This window comes from Clinocottus analis, unplaced genomic scaffold, assembly GCF_023055335.1.
Source record: "Clinocottus analis isolate CAN_PGR_092001 unplaced genomic scaffold, fCliAna1.0.p SCAF_18, whole genome shotgun sequence".
Lineage (NCBI taxonomy): Eukaryota > Metazoa > Chordata > Actinopteri > Perciformes > Cottidae > Clinocottus > Clinocottus analis.
Genome location: NW_027175909.1, coordinates 13,953,636 through 13,976,692, shown reverse-complemented (window position 1 = coordinate 13,976,692; position 23,057 = coordinate 13,953,636). Strand labels below are relative to the sequence as shown.

General features: G+C 46.0%; 1 protein-coding gene across 2 annotated transcripts in view; it reads right to left on the bottom strand.

The window, feature by feature from the left end:
• The window catches only part of gli3 (GLI family zinc finger 3), a 92,947-nt gene that overhangs the window by 18,120 nt on the left and 51,770 nt on the right, over nucleotides 1-23,057 (bottom strand). Inside the window, exons 5-7 of one of the 2 annotated variants that reach the window (XM_068581831.1) lie at nucleotides 7,779-7,984; nucleotides 4,424-4,585; nucleotides 724-925 (exon numbers count right to left, since the gene is read on the bottom strand). In XM_068581831.1, the coding sequence (XP_068437932.1) occupies nucleotides 724-925; nucleotides 4,424-4,585; nucleotides 7,779-7,984 (570 nt within the window). The remainder of the gene's footprint in view (nucleotides 1-723; nucleotides 926-4,423; nucleotides 4,586-7,778; nucleotides 7,985-23,057) is intronic. The other variant, XM_068581832.1, reaches the window with a different exon arrangement.

Here is a 23,057-nt window from a genome sequence, read left to right as displayed (position 1 = left end):
CACGCAGTAGATTTACAAAGTAAATATTTTAAATCATGGCTGGAAAGATTCAGACTTTTTATGTGCATAAAAGCTCCAGAGAAACAGACTCCTACATTTCCCAAAATGCAACTTGAAAGAGACTTTCAATGCCTTTTCTCTACCTCCTAAAACTCACTTTTTACTTGTTTCCAACCGCACACTTCACGTTTGTAACGCAGGCTTTCTGTTAACCTCTTGACCTCTTTTTCCCCCATGTTTGAGTTTTTCTTCCGTGTGTTTGAGTCGTTGTAAAATTACAATTACTTGTGTTTATTGTCTGTATTTTTTTTAGCAAAGTCTTGGGAAAAAAATGTACATCTGCAAAAATAAATCACTTTTAAAAGATATTTTGATCATAACTATGAACATCCAGCATGATATGAGCCAGATTTCCTCAAAAATGCCTCCTGGTGCGGTCAATAAGACACCTTTTTGGAAAGATTAGGGCCTAAAAAAAGTGGAATCTGCAACAAAAATCACATTAAAACAAAGCCTTGGCCTGTTAGGAAGAAGTTTCAGTTAAAAAAAACTGTGTCGTTCGGTTCAAATATGGAAAAAATGACATATTTGATGTCAAAAGATTGTCTGAATGGGGCATGCTGGGACTTAAAATGGCCAAAAGGTTAAATTTACACTCCAAGCCTAATCCAAAATAAATAATTAACTCATGCAGGACAGTTTCACAAAACCACAGCCCAGTACCTGATGGCTCCGGCGGAGAGGTGTCCGTAGGAGCCGCTGGTGGACGAGCTGGAGCGGGAGTTGTTGAGCATGGTGACCAGGGAGTTGGGCGAGTTTCGGATCATGGTCTGCAGGTCGAAGCTGTGCTCGGAGAGCGGCGAGATGGGCAGCGGGCGCTTCCTGCTGGGCCTTGATGGCAGCCTCGGGCTGGAGAAACGAGAGTCTGCGTGATGAGGGGGAGAGGAGGAGGAGAAAAAAGAATGATTGTGACAAGTGGGAGGGGTCAGAGTGATCTTTAAAACTGTACGTCAAACTGGATCCGCGCCCTCGTTCGCATGCAGCGAAATCCAAATGGGTTACAGATCGAAAAAATGGAGCGTTGACGTGATTTCTGTTTAACTTCCATCCAAACTCTCACCTAATCTAACCCTCACAGATGACACTATTGTCAATCATCAGACAAAGGGCCTCTCTGAATGAGTGTTCGGCTGTCACTTAAAGCACCGCTTGCATTTCATCCGTGAGAAAACATGCCTTTTATGTTGGAGAAATGCTCCGACTGTGTATGGTAATATTTAATCAAGTCCAATTTGACTCGTTATTCAAATGCAATCAGTGTTGACTGGAAATACTCGGAAAAAAAAGGGGGTTTGAAAAGGTAAAAAGGCGGAAACGCCGCAGCCATTCTCTCGACGCGTACAATGAGCCACGGGTAGAGATTAAAACATGACTTTTGTTTGTCTTTTCACATGGAGATGTCACAAACAAGACAGGGGAAAAACAGAGGGAGACTGAAGGGAGGGGAGGGAGGGGAGCGCTGAGGGGATGTGGCGCTTTGTGCGTGAACTGACACAATGACTTTGTGACTCAAGACTCGCAAATAAAACATTGTGAGTTGTTTCATAAAAGGCAAACAAAACCAGCTTACACAGCCCCGATAACCCCCCCACCCCTCCCACCCCCACCCGCTCCGTACTTACGTCCCCCACAATCCATCCATCTCTCAAAAAAAAAAACAACGTAAAATGCTCCATCTCTCGTTTTGACACATCCGACGATTACAGAGCGCTCCATTCACATGGTAATCAGAGTGTGTGTGTGTGTGGATGTGTGTGCGTGTGCGTGGACGCCTCTGTGGTGGCGGCGGCGGCGGTGTTCTGGCATACGTTAAGGCCTGAGCTTCCGCCGCCGCGCTGTATGGAGAGCGACGCCCCCTTTACATTGTCATTGTATGGAAAAGCTGTCTTTGTGTATGCCTTGGTGAAGGAGCTGCTGGAGAGAGAGAGGGCATACACACACGCACGCACAAATCCCCCGAGCGCACACAATCACGACGTACAATGTAGTTTGTCATGTGACGCTCGGCGGCGTGTCGGATTTTTCACTATTTCATTCAGCTTGAACCAAATGTATAATCCTGCAAACCCCCCCCCCCCTCAAAAAAATATCCTTTTTCTCCTGGTCGGGACGTTTGAGGCACCTGACACTTTTTAAACAAACCGAATTCTCCTAATTCACCTCGAGTGAGAGTGAAAAGGGGAGGGAGGGGCACTGCAGAGGAGCAGGGCCCGCGTCCCACCACCGCAAAGCCTCATGGGAGTGCTGTTTATTAATGCACAGCCCAAATGATAAATCGGCCAACCGTGGAGACGGAGAGAGGAGCGTCCCGCCTCGTCGCAGGACTGTCCCTCTAATTTCCCCTTGATTTATGGACGGGACGGCTGCTTACGCGCCGCGCCATTAATTCTTGCGGCCGGGGAGGGTTCAGACACGGCGTCGGGAAACAAAAAACTGGGGTTGAACCCTTGTCGACATAATTTCGGTGGGCCACCAGAGAGGGACTCCATCACAAGGGGGGCGAAGGAGGAGGGGGGGGGTGGGAGTGGGAGTGTGAGGCCGTGCAGAAAACTTGCTTTTTGAAAGGAAATACGACATAAATCCTATTTCTCAAAAGGTTATACGCCACGTTTAGCTTGTGGAAGCGTTTTTAGGTCAATTTTGTTGAAGAGATGCAATTATTGGCAAGAAATGGAATCGATAACTACAAAGAAAAGGCGCGTTTGTATCAAACGAGAGTTCAAAACGTTGCTAAAAGTGAAACTACTAATAAGAAAAAAAACACCGTATCAGTCGCGGAAATAGCGGGGAGATTAAAACGAACTAATACAGAGTTTAGAATAGAGATGTATGAGAGCCGTGGCACTAATTAGGCACATAGACAATGGCCCATTAAAGCACAAATAGGCAGGACAGGCCCATTGTTTCATTAGCACAACTCTCTCCGAAGGTAATTACACTGATGTGAAATAGACTAAAATAGCCGCAGTAACATAGTAGCCCAGATTATTAGCGAAAGCCTCTTGATTGACTCTCTTCTTTGTATGTTTTTTCTCCCTTTTTTCAAAGCTTTAAAGTGTTAATTTTTTACCCGGCGTTGGAACACACATTGTTGAAACGTGATGAGTTATTACCAGCAATGATCACAAGTGAGGAGCGTCACATCTCCACTTAAATGTGGCCCTAATTGTTTTTGTTTCAGTCTATTAATCTTAAAGAGTGACACAGAAGAAAGGATTCCACCAGTGATGAATGGCGGGACAGTCCAATTCCCACTTAATAGCAATTAATTGTCTGATACCCGCACAAGTTTGGCTAGTTTTAATTAGTTTGTTCGGAGGAACGGGGGGAACTTCACCCCGGATTTCCATGAAAGCGGCGCCCGCCTGACTAAATACATTCTCATCAAAGGATTCGGGGGTGAGGCTGTCTGACCTTTCAAAAGATTCAGTGTGCGTTTAATTTCCTATTTACACTTTAAAATAACTCATTAGCATAAGTCCTCTGCACACATTAAGACAAAAAAGCTCATTTAAATCATGTCAAAGTAAAGTTGCAGGTCCCTCCTTCGCCGCAGCTCCAGCTATAAATAGAGCAAGCGAGGTGCTCGGTGAAGGTGCGGTTTTTTTTAGAGGTTCAATTCCCAAAGGGGCCACCCATGCTATATAATGTGCAGGTATGCACCCGTAGCACTTAAAGGTCTAATCCCCGTAGGCGTGGATGAGGTCCTTTCACCTGCCGGGCTCCACATCCGCTGGGAAATTCCTGTTTTAATGCGCTACTGAAAAAAAAATGTAAATTGCATTTCAATGTGTCGTTAAAATATGCTGCATTTTTTTTAAAACGCCGCCGCGATGTGAATGCGTTTGAATCCAGTCTGGTTTATAAACCTGGAATGCAAGAAATTGGTTGATCTGCGTAACGGAGCTTCGTGGAATAAATAAAACGCAAATTCACCAAAATCCGCTGGAAGAAAAAACAAACATACATACCAAATTTGGTGAACTTGATTTTTGTAATTTTCTTTTTAAAACTTCCGATAAATAAACCATTTGACCTTTTTACCATCAATGTAAATATGTGTCGTCACAGTTTTTATTACTATAGCAGATGAAAAGTTAACGATGATATGCCAAAACTGCTCTCTATAAATAAACAATATGAAGGGTTTTCACCTTTTTATCAAACTTTGCAAGTTTTGTGAAGATCTGATATACATAAACCCGCCATTATTGATCTGAAACTCCCATAATCTGTCAATCCCACACTCTCACACCTCCGACCCTGCATCAGCTGCACCTCGCATCCTGTCATAGCACATGAACATGAAACTATTGCTGCTGGATGTGAACTCCAAAAAACATCGTGATCAGCCCAGACTTACTTTCCATGGCCTGCAGGTACTCCATGTGCAGGGCGGTGGCGCCGCTCACGCCGGCGGTGGACGCCACGGACGGGAGCAGGTCGGTGGCGTAGGGGCTGCGGTGGCCCGCCAGCAGGGCCATCTGGTGGTAGTACTCGGCCGTGGTCAGACCTGTGTGAGGGGCTGGAGCATTAGAGCGACCGGATCAGCGAGGAGAAGACACAAAGGAGGCCCCCCCCCAAAAAAAAGTGAAGGTGACAGAAGAGGGAGGAGGTCGAAGACGTGTTTGAAGAAGAGAGAGTGGAGGAAGAACGCTAAAGAAGGACGAGGCGGCGAGGAGCTAACGCGACGAGGAGCTACGTTCATTTACATGAGATGATAATCAGCTCAGCGGAACAGTAATGAGCAACATTAGCAACGGCGTCGAGTGAAGCGACGCAGCTGCACGGGGAGCATCACCTGAAGTGGAGCGGCCTCACTGGGGATTACCGGATGCTTGCTCAGAGATTACAGTAAGTGTGCATTAGCGTTTGATTGATGCACTCACGCCGAGCGCGGCACAACGGATCGTCTAACAATGCAGTTCTTTAACAGGCCCCTTTCTCTTCTTCTTACTGTTTCTTGATCACTTTGAAGAGTGTGTGTGTGTGTGTGTGTGTGTGTGTGTGTGTATATGTGTGTGTGTGGTAAGGGTATGTGGGCTAACACATCGTTTGCCAGAGATGCTGCTTGTGTGTTTGCACACATCAGGGCTGCAGTCTGCAGATACGCAACCTGCTCCCTTAAACTCAACGGGGACAACAAAAGGCCTAAATCTGCCCCCCGACGTCAAGATACAGCGAGCGATTCTGCCGCCACTTCCCTCTCTCTCTCTCTCTCTCTCTCTCTCTCTCTCTGTTTCCTCTCCTCTCCAAGTTTTAAGAGTGCTGTAAGTCCTTGAACCAGATCCTAAAAATAAACATCTGGTGGTGGGCTTCCTTATGCAAATATTCAAAGAAAGAGAGAAGGGAAAAAGACTAACACTGTGGTTTTGGATGCAAATATGGAATCCGGTTCAGACCTACAGAGTGCCGCGGCTTTTATTTTTTCAACCCTCAACTGAAGAAATGAAGAGGAAATAAATAAAGAAAGACTGTATGAGGAGATTTTCTCTTAAGACTGGCCTGTATGCCGGCAAAATGCATCCCTGATTGGTGGAATGAATGTAAGAAAGAAAAAAATCTAAATTAATTCGCTCTGGGTATTATGTCTTGAGTGGAAGGGGGGAGTTTCTTAATTGTCTCTGCTGTTCCGCCTTAGCTTTGCTTTTGCATTCAACCATAATATGGCCCATTCAGGATCCAACACGCAGAGAAAAGGGGCTTTGCAGAATTCCTAAATCAGAAATCTTGGCATCCGGGATCGATCCTGGGGGCAAAAAGGGGGAGTAAAGGAGGGAAGGTGGAGGGGGGGGAGGCTGTCAGTGTGGCACTCGGGCAGCGGAGCGCCTCAGGACTCGGTGAGCCACCGGGTGCTCCTTCAGCATTACAATAGGATCAGGGGCGAGCTTACCTCTGAACCCCCGTCTCACATAGAGAAGAGAGGGGAAAAAGTGTGTGAGGGAGGAGCACACACACAAAAAAAAAAATGAAAGCAAATGTGTGGCAGCGAGAGGGTGGCACTAAATCCCACCCACTTCAAATCTCCATTAGATTCTGTTAATTAATTCATCATTATTCAAATGTACGTTTTGGTCGCGGGGAGAGAAAAGAAGAAAAAAAAAACAGCATCTTGAAGAAGGAGGCTCCCTGTAAGCGTGGTGATATACTAACAACACAAAGGCTGATGGCTTAATTAATCACTGCGTTGATTAAAGGAGTAATTAGGCGCCTCGTTCACAACTCACAGCGTTGTGAGCTGAAAAGGGGATCGTGTGGTCGGGTTGGAGGAACTGTGGTCGCGCTTTGTGTTGCGCTGATGGAAGATTGTGAGTGGGGAGAGATTGAGTATGCACTTCCTGTTGGGAGTGCAGGAGAGGAGCCTCTCGGCCCTCACTTAGACGCCGCTTTTACCAGACCTGGAGGAGATGAGGTCGAGTGTGGAGGAAATGCCCCCGCTATATGCGCTCCGACACAAGGTGGGAAGCTAAAGCGTCTCTCTGAAGCGGCAAGAGGTCGATGGCTGCCGACACCAAAGGGCCGAGATACATCGACAGGCCATTTCAAGACCTTTCAGGTGAACGCACATTTCCTAAAGACACTTTTTGGGTCATTTGCTGCAGTTTGCTGTACTGGGATAAATCTCTCGCTGGTGTGTTGCATAATCTTAAAAATACTAAATACTTACAAACAATTATTTTCATTCTTGATTATTCTGTAATGATTTTTTTGTATTAACAACTGAATGTCTAAATTATTTCAGCAAAAACTGCCAATGTAAAAAAAAAAACAGCAAAACTGAAATTGATTTTCTTCCTTAATATATAATATAATCATATAACCTAATCAGTTTCTTATTTCAGCACTACTAATTACTAAAACCACATCTTTTAACTGTACCAATAACTTTACCATACAACTCTAAGTTGCTAAATATATATAATATATATATATATATATATATATATATATATATATATATATATATATATATATATATATATATATATATATATATATTCAAGTATGAACTCTCCTTTATCATAGTTTTTCAAATGATTATTTTGTATACTTTTATTTCCTGCTTCTGGGATCCACATTAATGGATTTCCTAGTCCAAATCCATTGCGAGCTCTCAGGCAACAAATGCTCCCCGTGGAACACACACACACACACACACACACACACACACACACACACACACACAACCCTGAACTTGAATCCGCCCCTCCCTCGGCGTGAGCTCTGTAACTGTACGTGACCCTGCCGCTCACTGATGCATCCTCCAGAGGTCTCTGACATGACTCACAGATCAAAAGGATTAGCCTCCCTCCAACCTGCACCCCCCCTTCCCTCCCTCCTCCCCTTCCTCTCCCCTCACCCACGCGGTCCTCGCTACACTCATAATACTCCCATCCACCTCCCGCCTCGCTCGGATAACATCTCACCCGACCCCCGGGTCTTAATAGAGATGGATCTGGTTGCCTCTCACCTGACCTCTTCTGATCTCCAACCGGAATTAAACTGAGACTCCAGATTCCCCGCTAATAGCAATCAAACCTCACTGATCAATTTCAGCAATCATTTTTAAGGGTCTACCGAGGCTGTGTCGCCTCATTTCTGCACCGCAGGCACATGTGTGCTGAGTGTGCAGCGAGTGTGTCTGTGTGTGTGTGTGTGTGTGTGTCATGCTTCTTCTTTTTTTTTTTTTGCGTCGGTGTATGTTTCACTTTATTCACCATCTGCGGGGCTGAGGCCCCGGGTGGCCGACAGGACGGAGATGGAGGGGCTGCTGTGGAGCGAGCGGATGTAGTCCATGTACGGGTTGATGTAAGGGTGTGGAGGGTGAAAGGGCGACTCCGCCCCCACGGAGGGGTTCCTCTGGGGCGAGATCCGGATGAGGGAGATGTCGGAGAAGGCCGGACTGCCCGCCAACCCGGGAGGCCTGCGGAGACGTCACAAAGGAGGAGGAAATACAGAAGGAACATGAGTATGTATTTGAACCGTGTGACAAAACTCGAAACACAACTTTACACACACGTTGACAGAGGGAAATGTCAACACTGATGCTTAAAGGCAGCGCTTTTCAATTTTTTTTCTGTCACGCCCCACTTTGGAGGAAGTGAAATGTTCGGGCGCCACCGCCCCGACAACATGGGAACAAAATGGTCCAACGTTTTGAGACTCCTCCATCCGTGCTTTTTTAATTAAAAGATTAAAGAACATATGAATCCCTTTCAAATAAACCAGATTGCTCCATCTGACAAAAACTAATACCATGTGCAATCACTTTGTTAAAACAATGCAAATAAAGTTATATATGTGCAAAAAAATAGCTCATATTTGGCGAAAAGATTAGCAAGGAAGCCGGTTGGATCCCTGTTTTCTCCCCATAGTTTCATGTTGAAGTGCCCTTGAGCAAGACAATGTAGCCCCAGAGCTTCACAGCAGCACAAAGCTCCTTAATTACTAAGGATGGGTAAAATGCAGAGAATAATTCCCCCACTGTGGGATTAATAAAGGATTCTTAAAAAAAAAAAAAGTAAAAAAAAAAAGTTTTTTTTTATCTGCATCACCCCTCCACCTGCAGTACCTCCGTGCCGCACTAGAGGGTCGCGCCCCACACTTTGAGAACTACTAAAGGACTCACATTTGGACATTTAAAAATGTGCAGTTGACAGGTTAAAGTTCGATTGGTGCCAATCACGACACCTCGTGTGCAACGATTGGATCATTTGATTTGACGTGACGTCACCGACGCCGCGTCAACAAGCCTCAATAATCCGGTAATCTTTCACACAAATACGACGCAATTTCGACGCAATGCTCAATTCCCCCCCCCCCTCGTCGAGATTTCACTACCCTGGGTGGACCGGCGGAGGCGAGGCCAGACAAACGGACGGTGACGCTATCTCTCTGCCTCCATCTGTGCGAGGCGGAGAGGAGAGAGAGCGCTGCATTCCAGCTGCTCCCTACGCAGACATTTCCTCAGATCAAAAGGCAGCTTTTCACCGCTGTGTCTTAATCAGGAGGGAAGCGTTAGATCGAGCTGCGCGGCCGGCCAGCCTCCGGACGAGCAACGCCACGCCACTTTTTTTTGATACTCTGGACGGCTTCTAACTCGGCTTTGAGCGAGAGTTTCCCCATGACGGATGCGATGTTGTACAAAATCCGTCGGCGGGGTCTCGCACAAGACGCACAATCTCCTTCTTTAAAAGTAGAAAACAGGAGCGGTATCGGCCTTTTAACGATTCCATGAGATGTGAAGGAAAAAAAGTTGAGAAGAATCAAGAAAAACTTTGTCGGAGCCAAGTTTTTGGAGATTAACTAATTTCTCTCCCTTCTTATAATTGGCTGGGAGGGCAAGGGAACTTTATAATGATGGCCTTCACCACAAAAGGCCTTCCACCCCCCCTGAGGATGTGGAGAAATCCACATATCAGCCAGACATTAACAGGCTAAGAGATTAGACTGAATTAGCCCCTCCACTTCTCTGCGGCTCCCCAGTGGACCGGTCTACTGTGACAAAAGACCCCAGGAGAAGGAGAGGATGAGCAAGGCGAAGACAAAGTGGGGGTTTGAGAAGGAGAGGTGAGGAGGAGTGGGAAAAGGGTGGGAAAAAGACGGGAGAGAGAAATAAAAAAAAGGGGGGGAAGAAAGAAAGAGTGCGAGACCTGGAACCCGGGAGTTTGTCTCACGGTGACCTTGAGCGAGGCCAAGGGAGCGGAACAGCCCAATTACGACCTCCGCCCCGTCCCCTGATCCCCTACCAGCCCCTCCGTCCCTCCACTTCACAGCTATCCTAATGAAAGAGCTCAGGCCAGGGCAAATAATGAGCACAGAGGAGCGGAAGCAACACACACACACGAGGACACACACGAGACATACGTGTGTGTGTGTGTGTGTGTACGCAGGCATTCACACATACAAACGCTGTCTTCTGTAATGAGCCCGAAGGGGCGACGGGTTGATGAGTTTTTTAAAGGCTTTCACGAGTGTGTGACGAGACGCAGGTGTTCAGGTGGGAAAAGACACTCGAAGGAGGAGACGTCTCATTGTCCAAGGTGTTGCAAAGGTGACAGATTTAAAAGGATGGTTTGCAACTCGATTGCTCACAGAACCGCTTTTTTTCTTCTTCTTCTTCTTCTTCTTCTTCTTCTTCTTTTGTTTCACCTCCCCGGTGTTGCGTCGCTGCACGTCCGCCCCCGTCAAGAAGACTCGCGACAGATTGTTTTACTTCCTCCACGCCGAGCGAGTCACGCCGAGGGCAACGGCGCACAGGTGTGTTTGCGATCAGCGAGTCGTGTGCCCACACGCCGCCGTGACACGCCTCCTTTACGCCGATCAACAACAACACAGCTGCGGAGTGATGCCACATGGCCGACCATGTATCACACACACACACACACACGTGCATGCTCACATGTGGGTGTGCAGTTGAGGGAAAACACACACAAAAAGCACATGCTTTATCAATGATGGCTGCAGAAAGAAATTCAAATAAATGAGCACAGACAGGTTTTATTCACTTCCTGCACTTGACATTTTTATACACAAGTCAGTGGAATACTTTTAAAACTGCATTTAATGGCAAGGTATGTGACACAAATGAGTCTGTGTCCTTGAAATGTGACGTTTGAGACGTTTTCAATGTTGAAACAAGAGCCCAGAAGGGAAGTTAGAAAGATTTCATGCCGTTTTGTTTCCCCCCCACCCCTCCGTCTGGCCTTCCACATGCCTTTTTGAGGCGAGCCAGACACCCACTCGGGCTGCCATGACACTGATTAACCCTGTCGTGCGTTGGCTGCATCTCCCTATACACTGACCCTGGCTAAATGCCTCGGCTTGGCTTGTTTTTTCCAATTAACTTAGCGAGTATAAGAGCAGAGGCCCTTTTGGAAGGGAAAACGAAAGCACACGTGTTGATTGATGAGAAGACAGTGGTGGCGAATGTGGAACTGAGAGTTTTCAGCCTGAGGGAAAGAAAGGTGTGGAGAGAGGATCCGAAGGGAGGGAGGAAGACAGTTTGAGCGGGAACAGTAGTCGGGGAGGAGGAGGAAGAGGAGGAAGGAGGAGGAAGGAGGGAGCGTGTGAAGATATGGACTATGAATTGGGAGGAAAGGGGCGGACAGAGAGGACTTAGGAGAAAGGGGGATGAGAAAAAGAGGTCTCCAGGGGTAGAGAGCCAGGTGTGAGGGGATTTGAGTCGGACAGCAGAGAGATGGATGGTTTTGGGGGAGTGCGGCGTGCGTCCCCGTGCCTGTGAGAGAGAGGGAAAAAAAAGCAAGCGAGTGTCCGATCCTCGGCTGCTCAGCTGCTCGCTCTCTCTCTCTCTCTCTTTCTCTGCAGGGCCGTGATGGTCTTAGCATCTGCCAGTGTGCATTAATCAACATGACGAAAGGAAGTAATCTGGCAGTGCGTGTGCAGGAATGTTCGCCCTGCGTGCACGCCGCCGCCGCGGCATAGGTGAGCGCGTCGGTGAAGCGGCGTCTTAGTTACACCTGATTTTAAGATTTACATCAAAGCCGTACCGCGGGGCTCCTCTCTCCGCCCTCACCAGAGGAGAGAAAAGAAGAAAAAACGTCTCCTTCGCTCCTCTACTTCCCTTCGTAATTCCTATTAACCCTCAAAGGAGACAAACGAGGGCGCGAGGAAAAAGACTGAGCTCCGGACATATGGAAACCATTTCCCTTTCACGTGGTCTCGCTTAAAAAAAAAAAACAGCCAGCGCCTCTTTAGGATATGGCATGTTTACACGGGGCGGTCTGTCTTCTTATTGCACCGGATGAAGACACACTTGCCAAATGCAAATATGCCCCCACAAGATTTTGAGGTTTTATGGGGCGTGTGTTCGCGTAAACAGACCTTGAATCTTTGTTTGGAACGAGGTCGTCTCCACACTAATATTTTTTTGAGGGTGAGCGCCGCAGTAGAAAGTTGATGACTTCACCGCGGACAGAAGGTATCATTGTGCGGGCGGCGGTCGGACCTCGTGGTATTGACACAAGCGGTCTGCTAAAACGGAGAGGCCGAGAAAATACTTTTAGCTGGTGCTTGAAATGGTCGCGCATGAAATGGAATCGAAACTTGTGCTTCGCAGAAGGGAACAGGAAATTGGGGAGTCTAAATCCAATAATCCAGCAACTGTGCATGTTCATAGACCGTCCGTTTTTCATGAACAGCTGCAGGAGTGGTCCAAAGGAGGAGATTTGACTAAAAAGGAAAAAACAGCTTGAGAAGTCACGACACTGACCACATCCACCTTGAGAAATAGCTATTAATAATCACCAAGACAACGGAGAGTGTAAATATTTCCAACGTCTTTACGCACGACTCTGCAAAAAAGGAAGCGAGAGAAATGGAAAATGTGGTTTTCACTTTGGGAAACGGTAACACAGTAGTAATACTCATTACTTTGTCTTGGTCTCATGCGTTTACAACCACCAGCTACACACAATACATGCTATTAAAGATGCTATTGAATGCTTTAACCTCCGTTTTTTTTAAGTTGATTAGATGAAGGAGATGTTTCATACTTCTCCACATCGTGAAAGGTATGCAGCTTAAATGACATCGTCAGTTAATTTAGTCCAACTAAGAGGAACCTTCATGACTTGCAGAACAAATCCACATTGTGTTTTTCTGCAGAAACCAGCGAGACGCCGAGTCTGAGAAACAGAAATCTTAGTTATTATATTAAGATTAAGGTAAAGACATGTCTCATTGGGACTTTAGTTCCTGTTCACAGCAGCCGGGTGAACACAGGTGTAGCTGATTAACTTAATTACGATCTCGCTCAAGCACAACACCAGGGCCATCGTTAATTAACGTAATTGATTGCACCTGTGTTTACTCTGCAACGACGCGTTACACTTGTTGCTGTGTAAACAGGATGAAAAGAGGTCGCTGCGACTTGTTTTCTCTGACAGGAAAACAACTCACTGGCTGTAAACGAGCACTTCCAGTCTTCACATGTAATGGTGGTAACACTCTTTGTCACGGTTCCTCTCTGGACTGGAGAGCCATGTGTTTGTTTGACTCCATATCTTTGTGGTTTTCCCTCCTTTTCCCGGTGCGTCGCCTGTGTCGTATTAGCCGGCCTCGCTCGGCTTTCATTCTGCCCCTCTTGTCTTGCTTTCCGTTTAGTGTTTTTTTCATCGTGCTGTCGTTTCACTGTCGTCTGCATTTGGCTCCTTCATGCCTGTGCGCTGCTTTCTGAAAGTGACTAATAATCACAAATGCAAAACACAGCAACTCCTGTCCGGAAAAGAAGTCCTTCGTGGACAAAAACCCCATGCGATTGCATTCCAGGTCGCACTATATTTCAAGGTGGTTTTTGTACACATCTTATATGAAATATACGGGAAGAAGAATCGTGCAAAAAAACACAACCAATGTAGTCGACCCATCTGTCTTGACACATTGCCCCTGTGGCCACGAGGGGCTGAGTGAGTGGGAACTGTTTCTTTTTCTTTTTTTTTGGAGGGAACTGGGATCAGTCGGGTGTCAGGTCCTCTCCTGACCGAGGCTGACAGCATCACACAGACGCCCCCCCTCGACCCCACCCCTCGCCTCCAACCTCAGCACCTCATAGAAACCTGCGCCCCCACCCGACCCACCCAGCCACAGCACCAGGCTGCCACCGCTCTGAAAGCCTAAACCAGAGAGGAGGAAGAGAGGGGCTCCTGACAGCGGAAACAGAAGCACTTTAAAGCTCCAAACCCTTTCACCGAGATCAAAGGGCCACAGGAACAGAGCCAGCTGAGACCCAAGGAGAGAGAGAGAGAGAGAGAGAGAGAGAGAGAGGAAAGGGAACTGAGACAAGGGGAGAGAGAGAGAGAAGACAGACGGACTGAGAGACACAAACACAGGGAGGCAGATGGATATATATATATATATATATATATATATATATATATATATATATTCTGGGTTTCTAATGATTCCACGGGAACGTCTTCATTAAGTTCTGCCACCGAAAGTCCTTTCCAATGACTTCATTTTCCACATTAGTGAGGACACTAATATGAAGATACAAAAGGTGGATATGTTTTATTAAAAAAAAAACACATTTTCCAACCCAAGCCAACTATTTCCACCCCCCCTTTTTTGAAAATACTCCAATGTGGAAACACGGTGTGATGCAGATGGCAAATAAAAGATGATTGCCGTGTCATAAATCGTTCAGAAACATGACTGCCAGCGACGTTGAGTGGCCAACTTTCTTTGACCTTCAACTCTTGATTGTTAATTTCGTTTTGCATCGGCTGTGAACCAACACAGGCGTTTCTGTTTCTATTGTGATTTGCGTGATAATAGCAACAGTAACATTAACAAGGTTGGCTTACTGATGCTTTCAAGCGCGTGCCATGGTCTTCCTCAGCAGATGGAGTTCGCTCAGTGGGCGTGGAGCTGTAAAGTGTCATCGTGAACACTTTAAAGAGCAACTAGTGCCTCCACCCTGGGAATTTTAAAAGTGCCTCGAGAACGTAAAAAGTATCAACATGTGCAGGGCCGTGAGGGCGGAAACACGGCCAGTCGCATTTATAGTCCTCTTTTTTTTCTGTAAAACTTGAAATGAAGCCATCAGCACATCTGGTGTTATTGACAGATTATCTGGCGACACAATACTATCCCTCTACCGGCCAATAGGGCACCGCTTTTCTGGTTGCAAAAAGAAGTCTGATTGTTTAGAAGTGTATTAGAAAATGACCCTACATCTCACTTTATTTATTACCTCATTAGACACCATGATAATGTATGAGTTTATGGTCGAGTTTCATGCAGAGTATGCTTCAGGGCGGGGCTACCTTATGACTGACAGGTGGCTGCCATAGCCGCGTACGACCGCTAATACAGCGGCTTTACCACGGAGCCTCAATATGGTCACTTCCGTTCGCTGCTTTCAACAACAAAAAACAGGAGGCCGACGCCCAAAATGCAGAACTCAATGCTTCAAAACCGCAATTCAAACATACGAGCTCGTGGAGCTATAAATGGAACTTTTTTTGGAGAGATTTGCAGAAAGACACACACAAGAGGATGCAGTTACTTAACGTGGAAGCTTTCACAAGTAAGCACCTTAACAGATCGGACGTGGCGGAGATCTAATCTGCCTCTCTGCATATTCGACGCGAACTTCAAACGAACCCGATGTGTATATTTCCGTTTAACTCGTCCTGTTTTAACGCTCTCTCTCTCTGCTTTGCCCTCTCCTTTGCTGCTGGCCGGGCGGAGCAGACGGCGTGCCCGGCCTGGCACAGGGAGGTTGCCAGGCGTTGAGGGTCGCTATGTTCACCCCCCCCCCCCCCACCCACCTCCTCCTCCCCCCCATGTGACCTCCTGACATCAAAGGGCCTGGGTGGGTTCAGGGAGGTGTGGGGATGGGCTTTCTATTCATGGGCACATCAAGCAGGATCTCCTTCTCTGTGGGATACTTCTGGAGGCGTGCCAGACATTCCCGTACACTGCAGAGTCAGTTCACACACACACTGAGCTGTCCAGTTGAATGCCCGTGACTCTCCTTCGGTTTCTCCGTCTCCTCCCCCTCCCCCCCCTGTGTGTGTTTCGGTCACACTCACATTGTCTACATATAAGCACACAGAACACCCCCGTGGGCACGTATCACTTCCACGCTGCTGGAGCGATAACTTGTGTTTAGCAACCCGGAGCCAGCGAAGTGCGACAAGTTTGAGTCATAACAAACGGGTTGCAGGTGTCGAGAGGAACCGGTTATGACGGCGGCCTGAACCCGCTGAAGGTGTCTCACACATTACAAACAATAAAAAATGAACATGTAAATGCTTTTTGTTTGAGATCAAGGCACTTCAGCACTGCTTACACTTCAACGAGTCATGGGACTGTTTTATCAAAAATGACCAAAAGCAATCATCGTTATGAAAAGTTGCAGGAGTTATTTTCTTCTTCTTCTTCTTGTTCCTTCTTCCTCTTCCTCTCCTTTCTCTCCTTCCTCTTCGTCCTCTTCGCAAGCTGTTTCTAAACCATTTTTTTCTCTCCTCCCACTCTCTGCAATTAAATGTAATTTCAGCCATCCAGATAAGAACGGCGACCAAAACGAATCAACAGAGTTTGTAGGGAGGGAATGAAAACATGAAAGTGAAATTACACAAAATGAGGATGCCTTTTTTCCTGTAATTTCAAGGGGGCTGGAAGTAAAAAAAACACACATTTTCTTGTTCCCTTTTTGTTTCTCTTCCATGAAAGATTTTGCCTCTTTTTCTTCTTCTTCTTCCTTTAAACAAAGCGATTGTTTTGCATTGGTCTTTCCACATTCATCTCCTCTTTCTTTCTTGATTGCTGCTTTTTTTTTCTTCTTCTTTTCTTTTTTTTTTCAAAGCAAGTGGAATTAGCAGTGTTCTCAGTCAGTGTTTTTTTGAGTTCCTCTGGCATGCCCCGGGCTACAGAGAAGACAGGCGAGGGGACTCCTGGGTGTTGAAGTGTTAAACTTGAGAAAACAGAGAGGAAGCACATCTATCTTTCCTCAACGTCTCGATGGCCCCCGATGCCTTTACACAGAATCTCAGCTGACGCCTGCAGCTAAACAGGGTTCAGGTTGCACACCCCGCCGCCTCCGCTGCCCCGACAACTGGAAGTAACGAGCGCGAGCGTCCGCGACTCAGGTGAGGCCGAGCTCCCCCCGCCCCCCTCTCCCACCCACACACACACACACACACACACACACACCACCTCAATCCACCACGTCACGCTGGGCTGCTGAAATGAGCAACCGCACGGATGGGCCTGAGCAAATCACAAACAATGCACAGCGCTACAAGACAGCAGAGACACACTGCTGGAGATGGTTAATCCTTCAGACAGAGATCTGAGGTAGAACAACAGAAGAAGAAGAAAAAAAGAGGAGGAGGAGGAAGAGGAGGAGGGGGGGCTACACAGAGGGAGGAGAACAGGAGCATCAGGTACGAGAAACAAGAATATATGTTTCCTTGTCTGCGCTAAAAAAAAAAAAAAAGGAAAAAAAAATCTCCTTTTTCAGAATGAAATCCATCACTTTTTGCTAATACATACTTCTTGTAGGGAGGAGAGGGGAAGGAGAGAAAATCCGGACAGAAGAAAGGCAAGTGCTGGTGGGGAAGTGAAAAGACACAGCCTACTTTATTCTGGCCATTTCATCCATCTTGTTGGACTAATAAAATGTCATGTGGAGTTGCTTGATATTTAATCATGGAGGGGCTGAGTGCGTGGCGGTGCCAAGCTGATGAAGCTTTGGGAGGCTTAAACACAGACCTGTGTCCATTTTGGATTTACCCAAAGGAGGATGTTTCACAACCCGGCTACATAAGTGACATAAGCTGATATGAATGAGAGGGAATTCCTAATAAGCCTGCAGTGGGAAACATAAAACATGTTTTCTCAGCTTTATTTCATCCTTTAAAAAAAAAAAGCTAATGGAGCAAAATCACTCACCCACAGATGATGGACATACAACCACAACTACAAAAAAAAAAAGATGCTGTCTTCTTACAAGCATGACTGCACATCACGAGCTGACCCCGCCTCAAAAAAAGAGAGAGAAAGTGAAGTATCATGGGGGACACAAGTCGAGTTATTTTTTTGCAAACCACATTATTGGGTGAGACCATCGCGCTATCAGATGAAATGGACGCCGCATCTGATAAGGGGAATAACGAAAAGGGCTGAGAGAAAAGAATCGCTTTATGTGATATGAATTAATTTGCATTGGTGGGGGGGGGAGTGTAACAGTAGTGTGACTTAGAAGATAAACAAAACAGGGGAAAAAAAGGGAGGAGAAGAAGTGCCGAAGCTGTTAGGGAGGCAATGAACTCGCTTCCTCTTCTATTAAAAACAGTCTTGAGCCGGACTTCAGCTGGACTACAGGAGGCGCGTGTTCATATTTTACAAGGTTGCATTTAGGTTTCTTAAATCTCACATTGAAGGCCTGACTAGGAAAGATGGAGAGAGGGAGGAAAGGGAAAAGGGAGGGGACGTAGGGAGGATGGAAAATGAGGAGAGCCGGAGAGGATTTATGACCCTGTTCCCTCGGTCTCGTTACTCGCTTGTAACCGGCCCCCAGAGTGGGATCGCAGGGTCTGGAGCCCACAGCCCCGGAGATCAGAGTAATGGAAACTCCACATTTCTACACTGCTCCAGCATGACGTCTGTGAGGCAAAAGTGAAAGAAATATATATTAAAAAAGCAGCAAGGAACTGAGTCAAAAAATGTGTAATTGTGCCATGAGGCGAGGAGCAAAGTATTTCCTTTCTGAAATCAGCATTTCCTCCGACTCCAGTGGGGCTATCGCTTTTATTTGTGAAGAGAAGCGGACGACGTCGGGCCCGAGGTTCTGGAGACGGTGTGAGGCGGCGCCGCATTGGTAATGTCTCTGATAGCTTCCCGCCACCGAGAGGCGGGTTTTTTTTTTTACAAAGCCAATTAAGAAACCGGCTAAAAGTGACAGCCGGCCACACCCATCGAGTAAGTTACCACCGACACCAGTGAAGACAGAGTGCGTGTGTGTGTGTGTGTGTGTGTGTGTGTGTGTGTGTGTGTGTGTGTGTGTGTGTGTGTGTGTGTGTGTGTGTGTGTGCAGTTAATGCATTGAATAGCTCACGCAGATTAAATGTTGTTGAGAGTGGCTGTCGGTGATATTTGGAGTCAGAACTGAAAAGATTAGTCGACTAATTAATTAGGCGATTGGCGACAATTTGGATTAATTGTTACAGACTTTGTCTGCTCCAATGTGAGGATTTATTACTTTTTTTTGTATTTTTGCATTTTTTAAAGAGCATTATAGATACGTCACCGTGGGCTCAGGGAGAATGTGATTTGCTATTTTTCACTTTGCACTAAAGACACTTTATGGACAGAATGATTCATCAAGAGAATAACAGTCAGATTAAGTGATAATAAAATAATAATTAGGTTCAGCCCTATTTATAATGCATATTCTAATTATTTAAACAAGTATTTAGCGCATTATACATTATTAAATATCTGAGAACCGAACTGTAAAAAAAAAAAAAAGGAAAACATATTTTATGTTTACAGGAAAAATAAAAGCTTAGAGAATTACAAACAAAAAATGAGAGTGAAATAAATAAACTGCCGCTCAAACAAACACTGACGAGAAAATATTTCAAACGAGCGCCTGTGTGTGTGTGTGTGTGTCAGGGTGGAGGCGCTCACACACACACACACACACACACTCAGACACACACACATTAGCGCAGAGCTGTTGGCACCTGCCTGTTATCTCTTCCCCTCAGACCTGGTTTTCCATTGTGCTCCATGGGAGAGCTACAAATTGAGATCTCAAACATGAAGAGGGGGCAAATGACTCCAGTACAGAAAATCAAATCCACTAATGTGTTACATGTGCAAATTCACAGGCCTCGCATTAGAGATTAATGTACACCCCCTCTCCTCCCCCCCACACCCCTTTTATCCAAATGATATTTATAATGGAGCCTAAAATTAAATTCAAGCAAAGGACTAACACTGAGGAAATAACAATGAGCAGGAGATATATGTTGATTGAATAATCAGATGGGATTTGCGTGGAAGAAAAGGGGTTATGTAAGGAATCTTTTGATTAGAAAAAAACATCTGAATTTGCTTCTTTAGTTGCCGTTAAGATATATTAAAGCAAGGTGCAAAAAAAAACAATGGCCGCAGCAGCTTCAGCGTAGGTAATCCTATCCTGGTAAGTAGAGTTTTTGGAACATGTATTAACAGATCTCTACGGGTAATGACTCAACCCTAAAACCTTTACAGGTCTTGTCAAATGTCTGCTGTGCCAAACTCCCCCCCTCCCTTTACTCAACCTGCTGGATCCATCATCCTCAAAATACACAGGTGCCTTCAAAATATCACGGTCCTGTGCAGAGGCTGAGAAGAAGAAGAGGACGACACTGCCCATTTAGGCTTCTGAAACTGGTGTATTACAAAAAAAATAGATATACTGTAACTTCAATCTGCCCACATTTCTGCTTAGGCATTTATCTCCTTTCTCTCTAAATCCTGAAATTGCCTCAGAAGAAAAAAAGAAGAAGAGGGGGAGCGGTACTTTCCCCCCTCTCCCTCTCTCTCGTCGCACATTTTCACAGAGTGGTGCACAACTTTCTTTCTTCCCCTTTTTTTTTTTCTTCCTTCCTCCAGTGAAAATTGAAGAGGCTTTATGTCAAATACGGCTAAAGCCAGCCTCTCCATATCAAACAACGCAGCGCGAAAATTACTGTGGCGATGATAAGGCTGCCAGATAGAGTGGGGAGAGGAGAGCGAGGGTGGGAGGGAGGAGGGGGGGAGAAAAAAACTGAAAGGAAGTGACTCTACTCAATTATACTGCAAAATTGGTATGACTGAATATTTTTCATTCAGGTGACTGATAGTATCAGTGAAACTGCAATGCAGATAAATAAAGGAGCCTTCTGTCAAGAATAAACACCATTAATCATGAAGCCAGCGACTGCGTGACCGCCTGTCCCCCTGACTTACTCCATAGAGAAAGTATTAAAGAGAGGGGGGAGGAATGGGGGAGGGCGGGGTGGAGGAGGAGGGAGGAAGCAGTGACTGCACCAGAGAGGGGTGACCTATGAAGTCACACAGAATGGCTTTTGGACACTTGGAGAGGAGGATGAAAAAGTGGCCGTCGTCTCTCTCTCTCTCCCCTGCTCCTTCGGTGACAAGCGGCCATATCTGCAAATTATCAGATGCGATTATGAAATAATCAATCGTTAATGCAATGTATGGCTCCTGTTTCACGTTTGTAGTCTAGACAATATTCAAATGTGGACATTAACAGCCAATCGGACGATGGTTTCTATTACTTTTTTTAGCAGCTGCAAGAAAAAAATGGGGCCTGCAGAAAATATTATACAGTTACAGATTTCAGCGTTTGGACTAAAAATGAGAACAAATTGTGTTGAAGTTGGCCTGAAACCTTAAATAAGGCCGTGACGATGCAAAGTCACGCTTACAGAACCCGTCTCCCTCTCCTCTAGCTTCTATAAAAGCTATACAGTAGACCCTTTTGTCTTCCCATTGTGTTGCATTGTGTGCGTGTGTGTGTGTGCATTGCGATGCTCGGCCTCGTCCCATCTGGAAGGAGGTGTTGCGATAAGACCGCGGTCTTTATGCTAAGCAACGCGCCGCTCCTCTATGCCCAGATTGGGCGCTCCGACAACAGTTTATGTAAATAACAAAAACAACACGCCGCACATCTTAAAAAGAAAGAAGAAGAAGAAGAAAAAGCCAAAGGCAGAGGACAGCGATGGGGAAGAGAGTTGCCGTACGGAAAACTGTGCGAAATTGGTGAGAATCTCAGAGCCCACGGAGAATAAAACGAGGTAGGTTGACGAGGTGATTCACAGGCTTTTTTTTTTTTTTTTTGGTGGGTATGATCTTTACAATAAATGATGCAACAGCTCACACAGCCGTTAAGTCAATTAACTCCTTTCTGGCTCTTGGTTTCAGAGCCGAGCGTTCGCACCGCAATGGCAGAGATCTCTCTCTCTCTCTCTCTGTCTCGCTCTCCCCCGGTGCCTCCAGGATGCCTTCCAGTCAGGCCGCGGCCTGCAGCTGAACAAACACACTCCTGAATGAAATAACCACACACACACACACACACACACACACAAGCTCACACAAGCTCACAGCCCCCCACCTGCACTCTGCCTCCACACTGACAGAACATACAGTCCATGACTTTATTCATGAGTCGCACTCACAAGTTTGATTTCTGAAAAAAAATCCAAACTTTTTTTTTTTCTCCGAGTGTCAGATTATTGCTTTTTGAAACACATTTAATACTTCATGCAGTTCAGAACCTAAAAAAAATAAAATCCAGAATGTATAAGTTATTTTTTTGCTATATAAAAAGTGTAGACTTTTAAATGTATGTGTTACTTTCCCTCTCTAGAGGATTTAAATGCACATTTTGTGAGTGAAACATGTGCACAAACGTTTGTTTTCAGAACCTTTCAATATTGTTGCATTGTATAGATAAGTACTTCATTCAAAATCCACACTAACATAAATAAAAAAGTCAAAGCTCAAGGCTTTCTATTTGCTTTACGACTTTACAAACTCCTACAGCGACTCTCCCCTCTTGACTAATTCTTTCCTAAATCCACATGCGATAAACTGCGCAAAAGGTTGCGAGTCAATTGCTTATCCCGTAAGAATGTGTTGTTGTTTTAGTGGCCCCCCATTCACAGCACGAGGGCCCGGGACTCCGGAGTAAACTGCGACGCTGATAATTGACTTGTGACGAATACCTCTGTTTGTCCAGAGCGGTCTCCGGGTGACCGAGAGCCGGCGCTGAGCCGCATGAGAGGCATGTTTTGTTTTGCTGTGTACTGTGGTCGGGCAATAAAGCTGCAATGAAAGGAGCGGTCTCTTCTCTTCCCCCCCACCACCTCCTCCCAAAAAGAAACTCCCATTAAGCCAGTCCCGCACAATGGAGGTGGCAGAGGGGACCAGAGCTCCCATGGAGAGCCCGCTCTTCACCGATCAATGTGTTTATTTAAGCAGGAAGCATTTTCTCTGGAGCGCGGAGGGCTCTTTCACCTTTATTTTCGGTTGAGCCTGGAGGTCAGCTGTTTTTACAAGAGTCAAGCAGAGGAAAAGCATGCAGGAGAGACTCTTCTTGCTGGTCCTGGATCCTTACAGGACATCGTGGTTTAGCATAAGTTGGGAGGTTGTGGAAACGCAGAAGCGGCTAGCTGTTAGTTAGCATTGGTTTCATTTTAAACTGGGGTTGTTGAAACTCTCTTCCACGTGAATAAACGAGGTCCTCAGTACAGCTAGCATCCACAGGAGGAGCCCCTCCTCTGTCCTGACCCCGAGGCGTTAATATTGAATGGCACATTGGTACCTTCCCCACAAGAATTCATAAACTAAACGATTAGCCTCTGTCTGTAATTGCGCTCTCCCTTGGCTAATAGGGGAGGCGAGGTAAGGAGGGAGAAGAAGAAAAAACAAAACAAAGGACAGTTAATTTGTGATTTCCTCTGCTCATT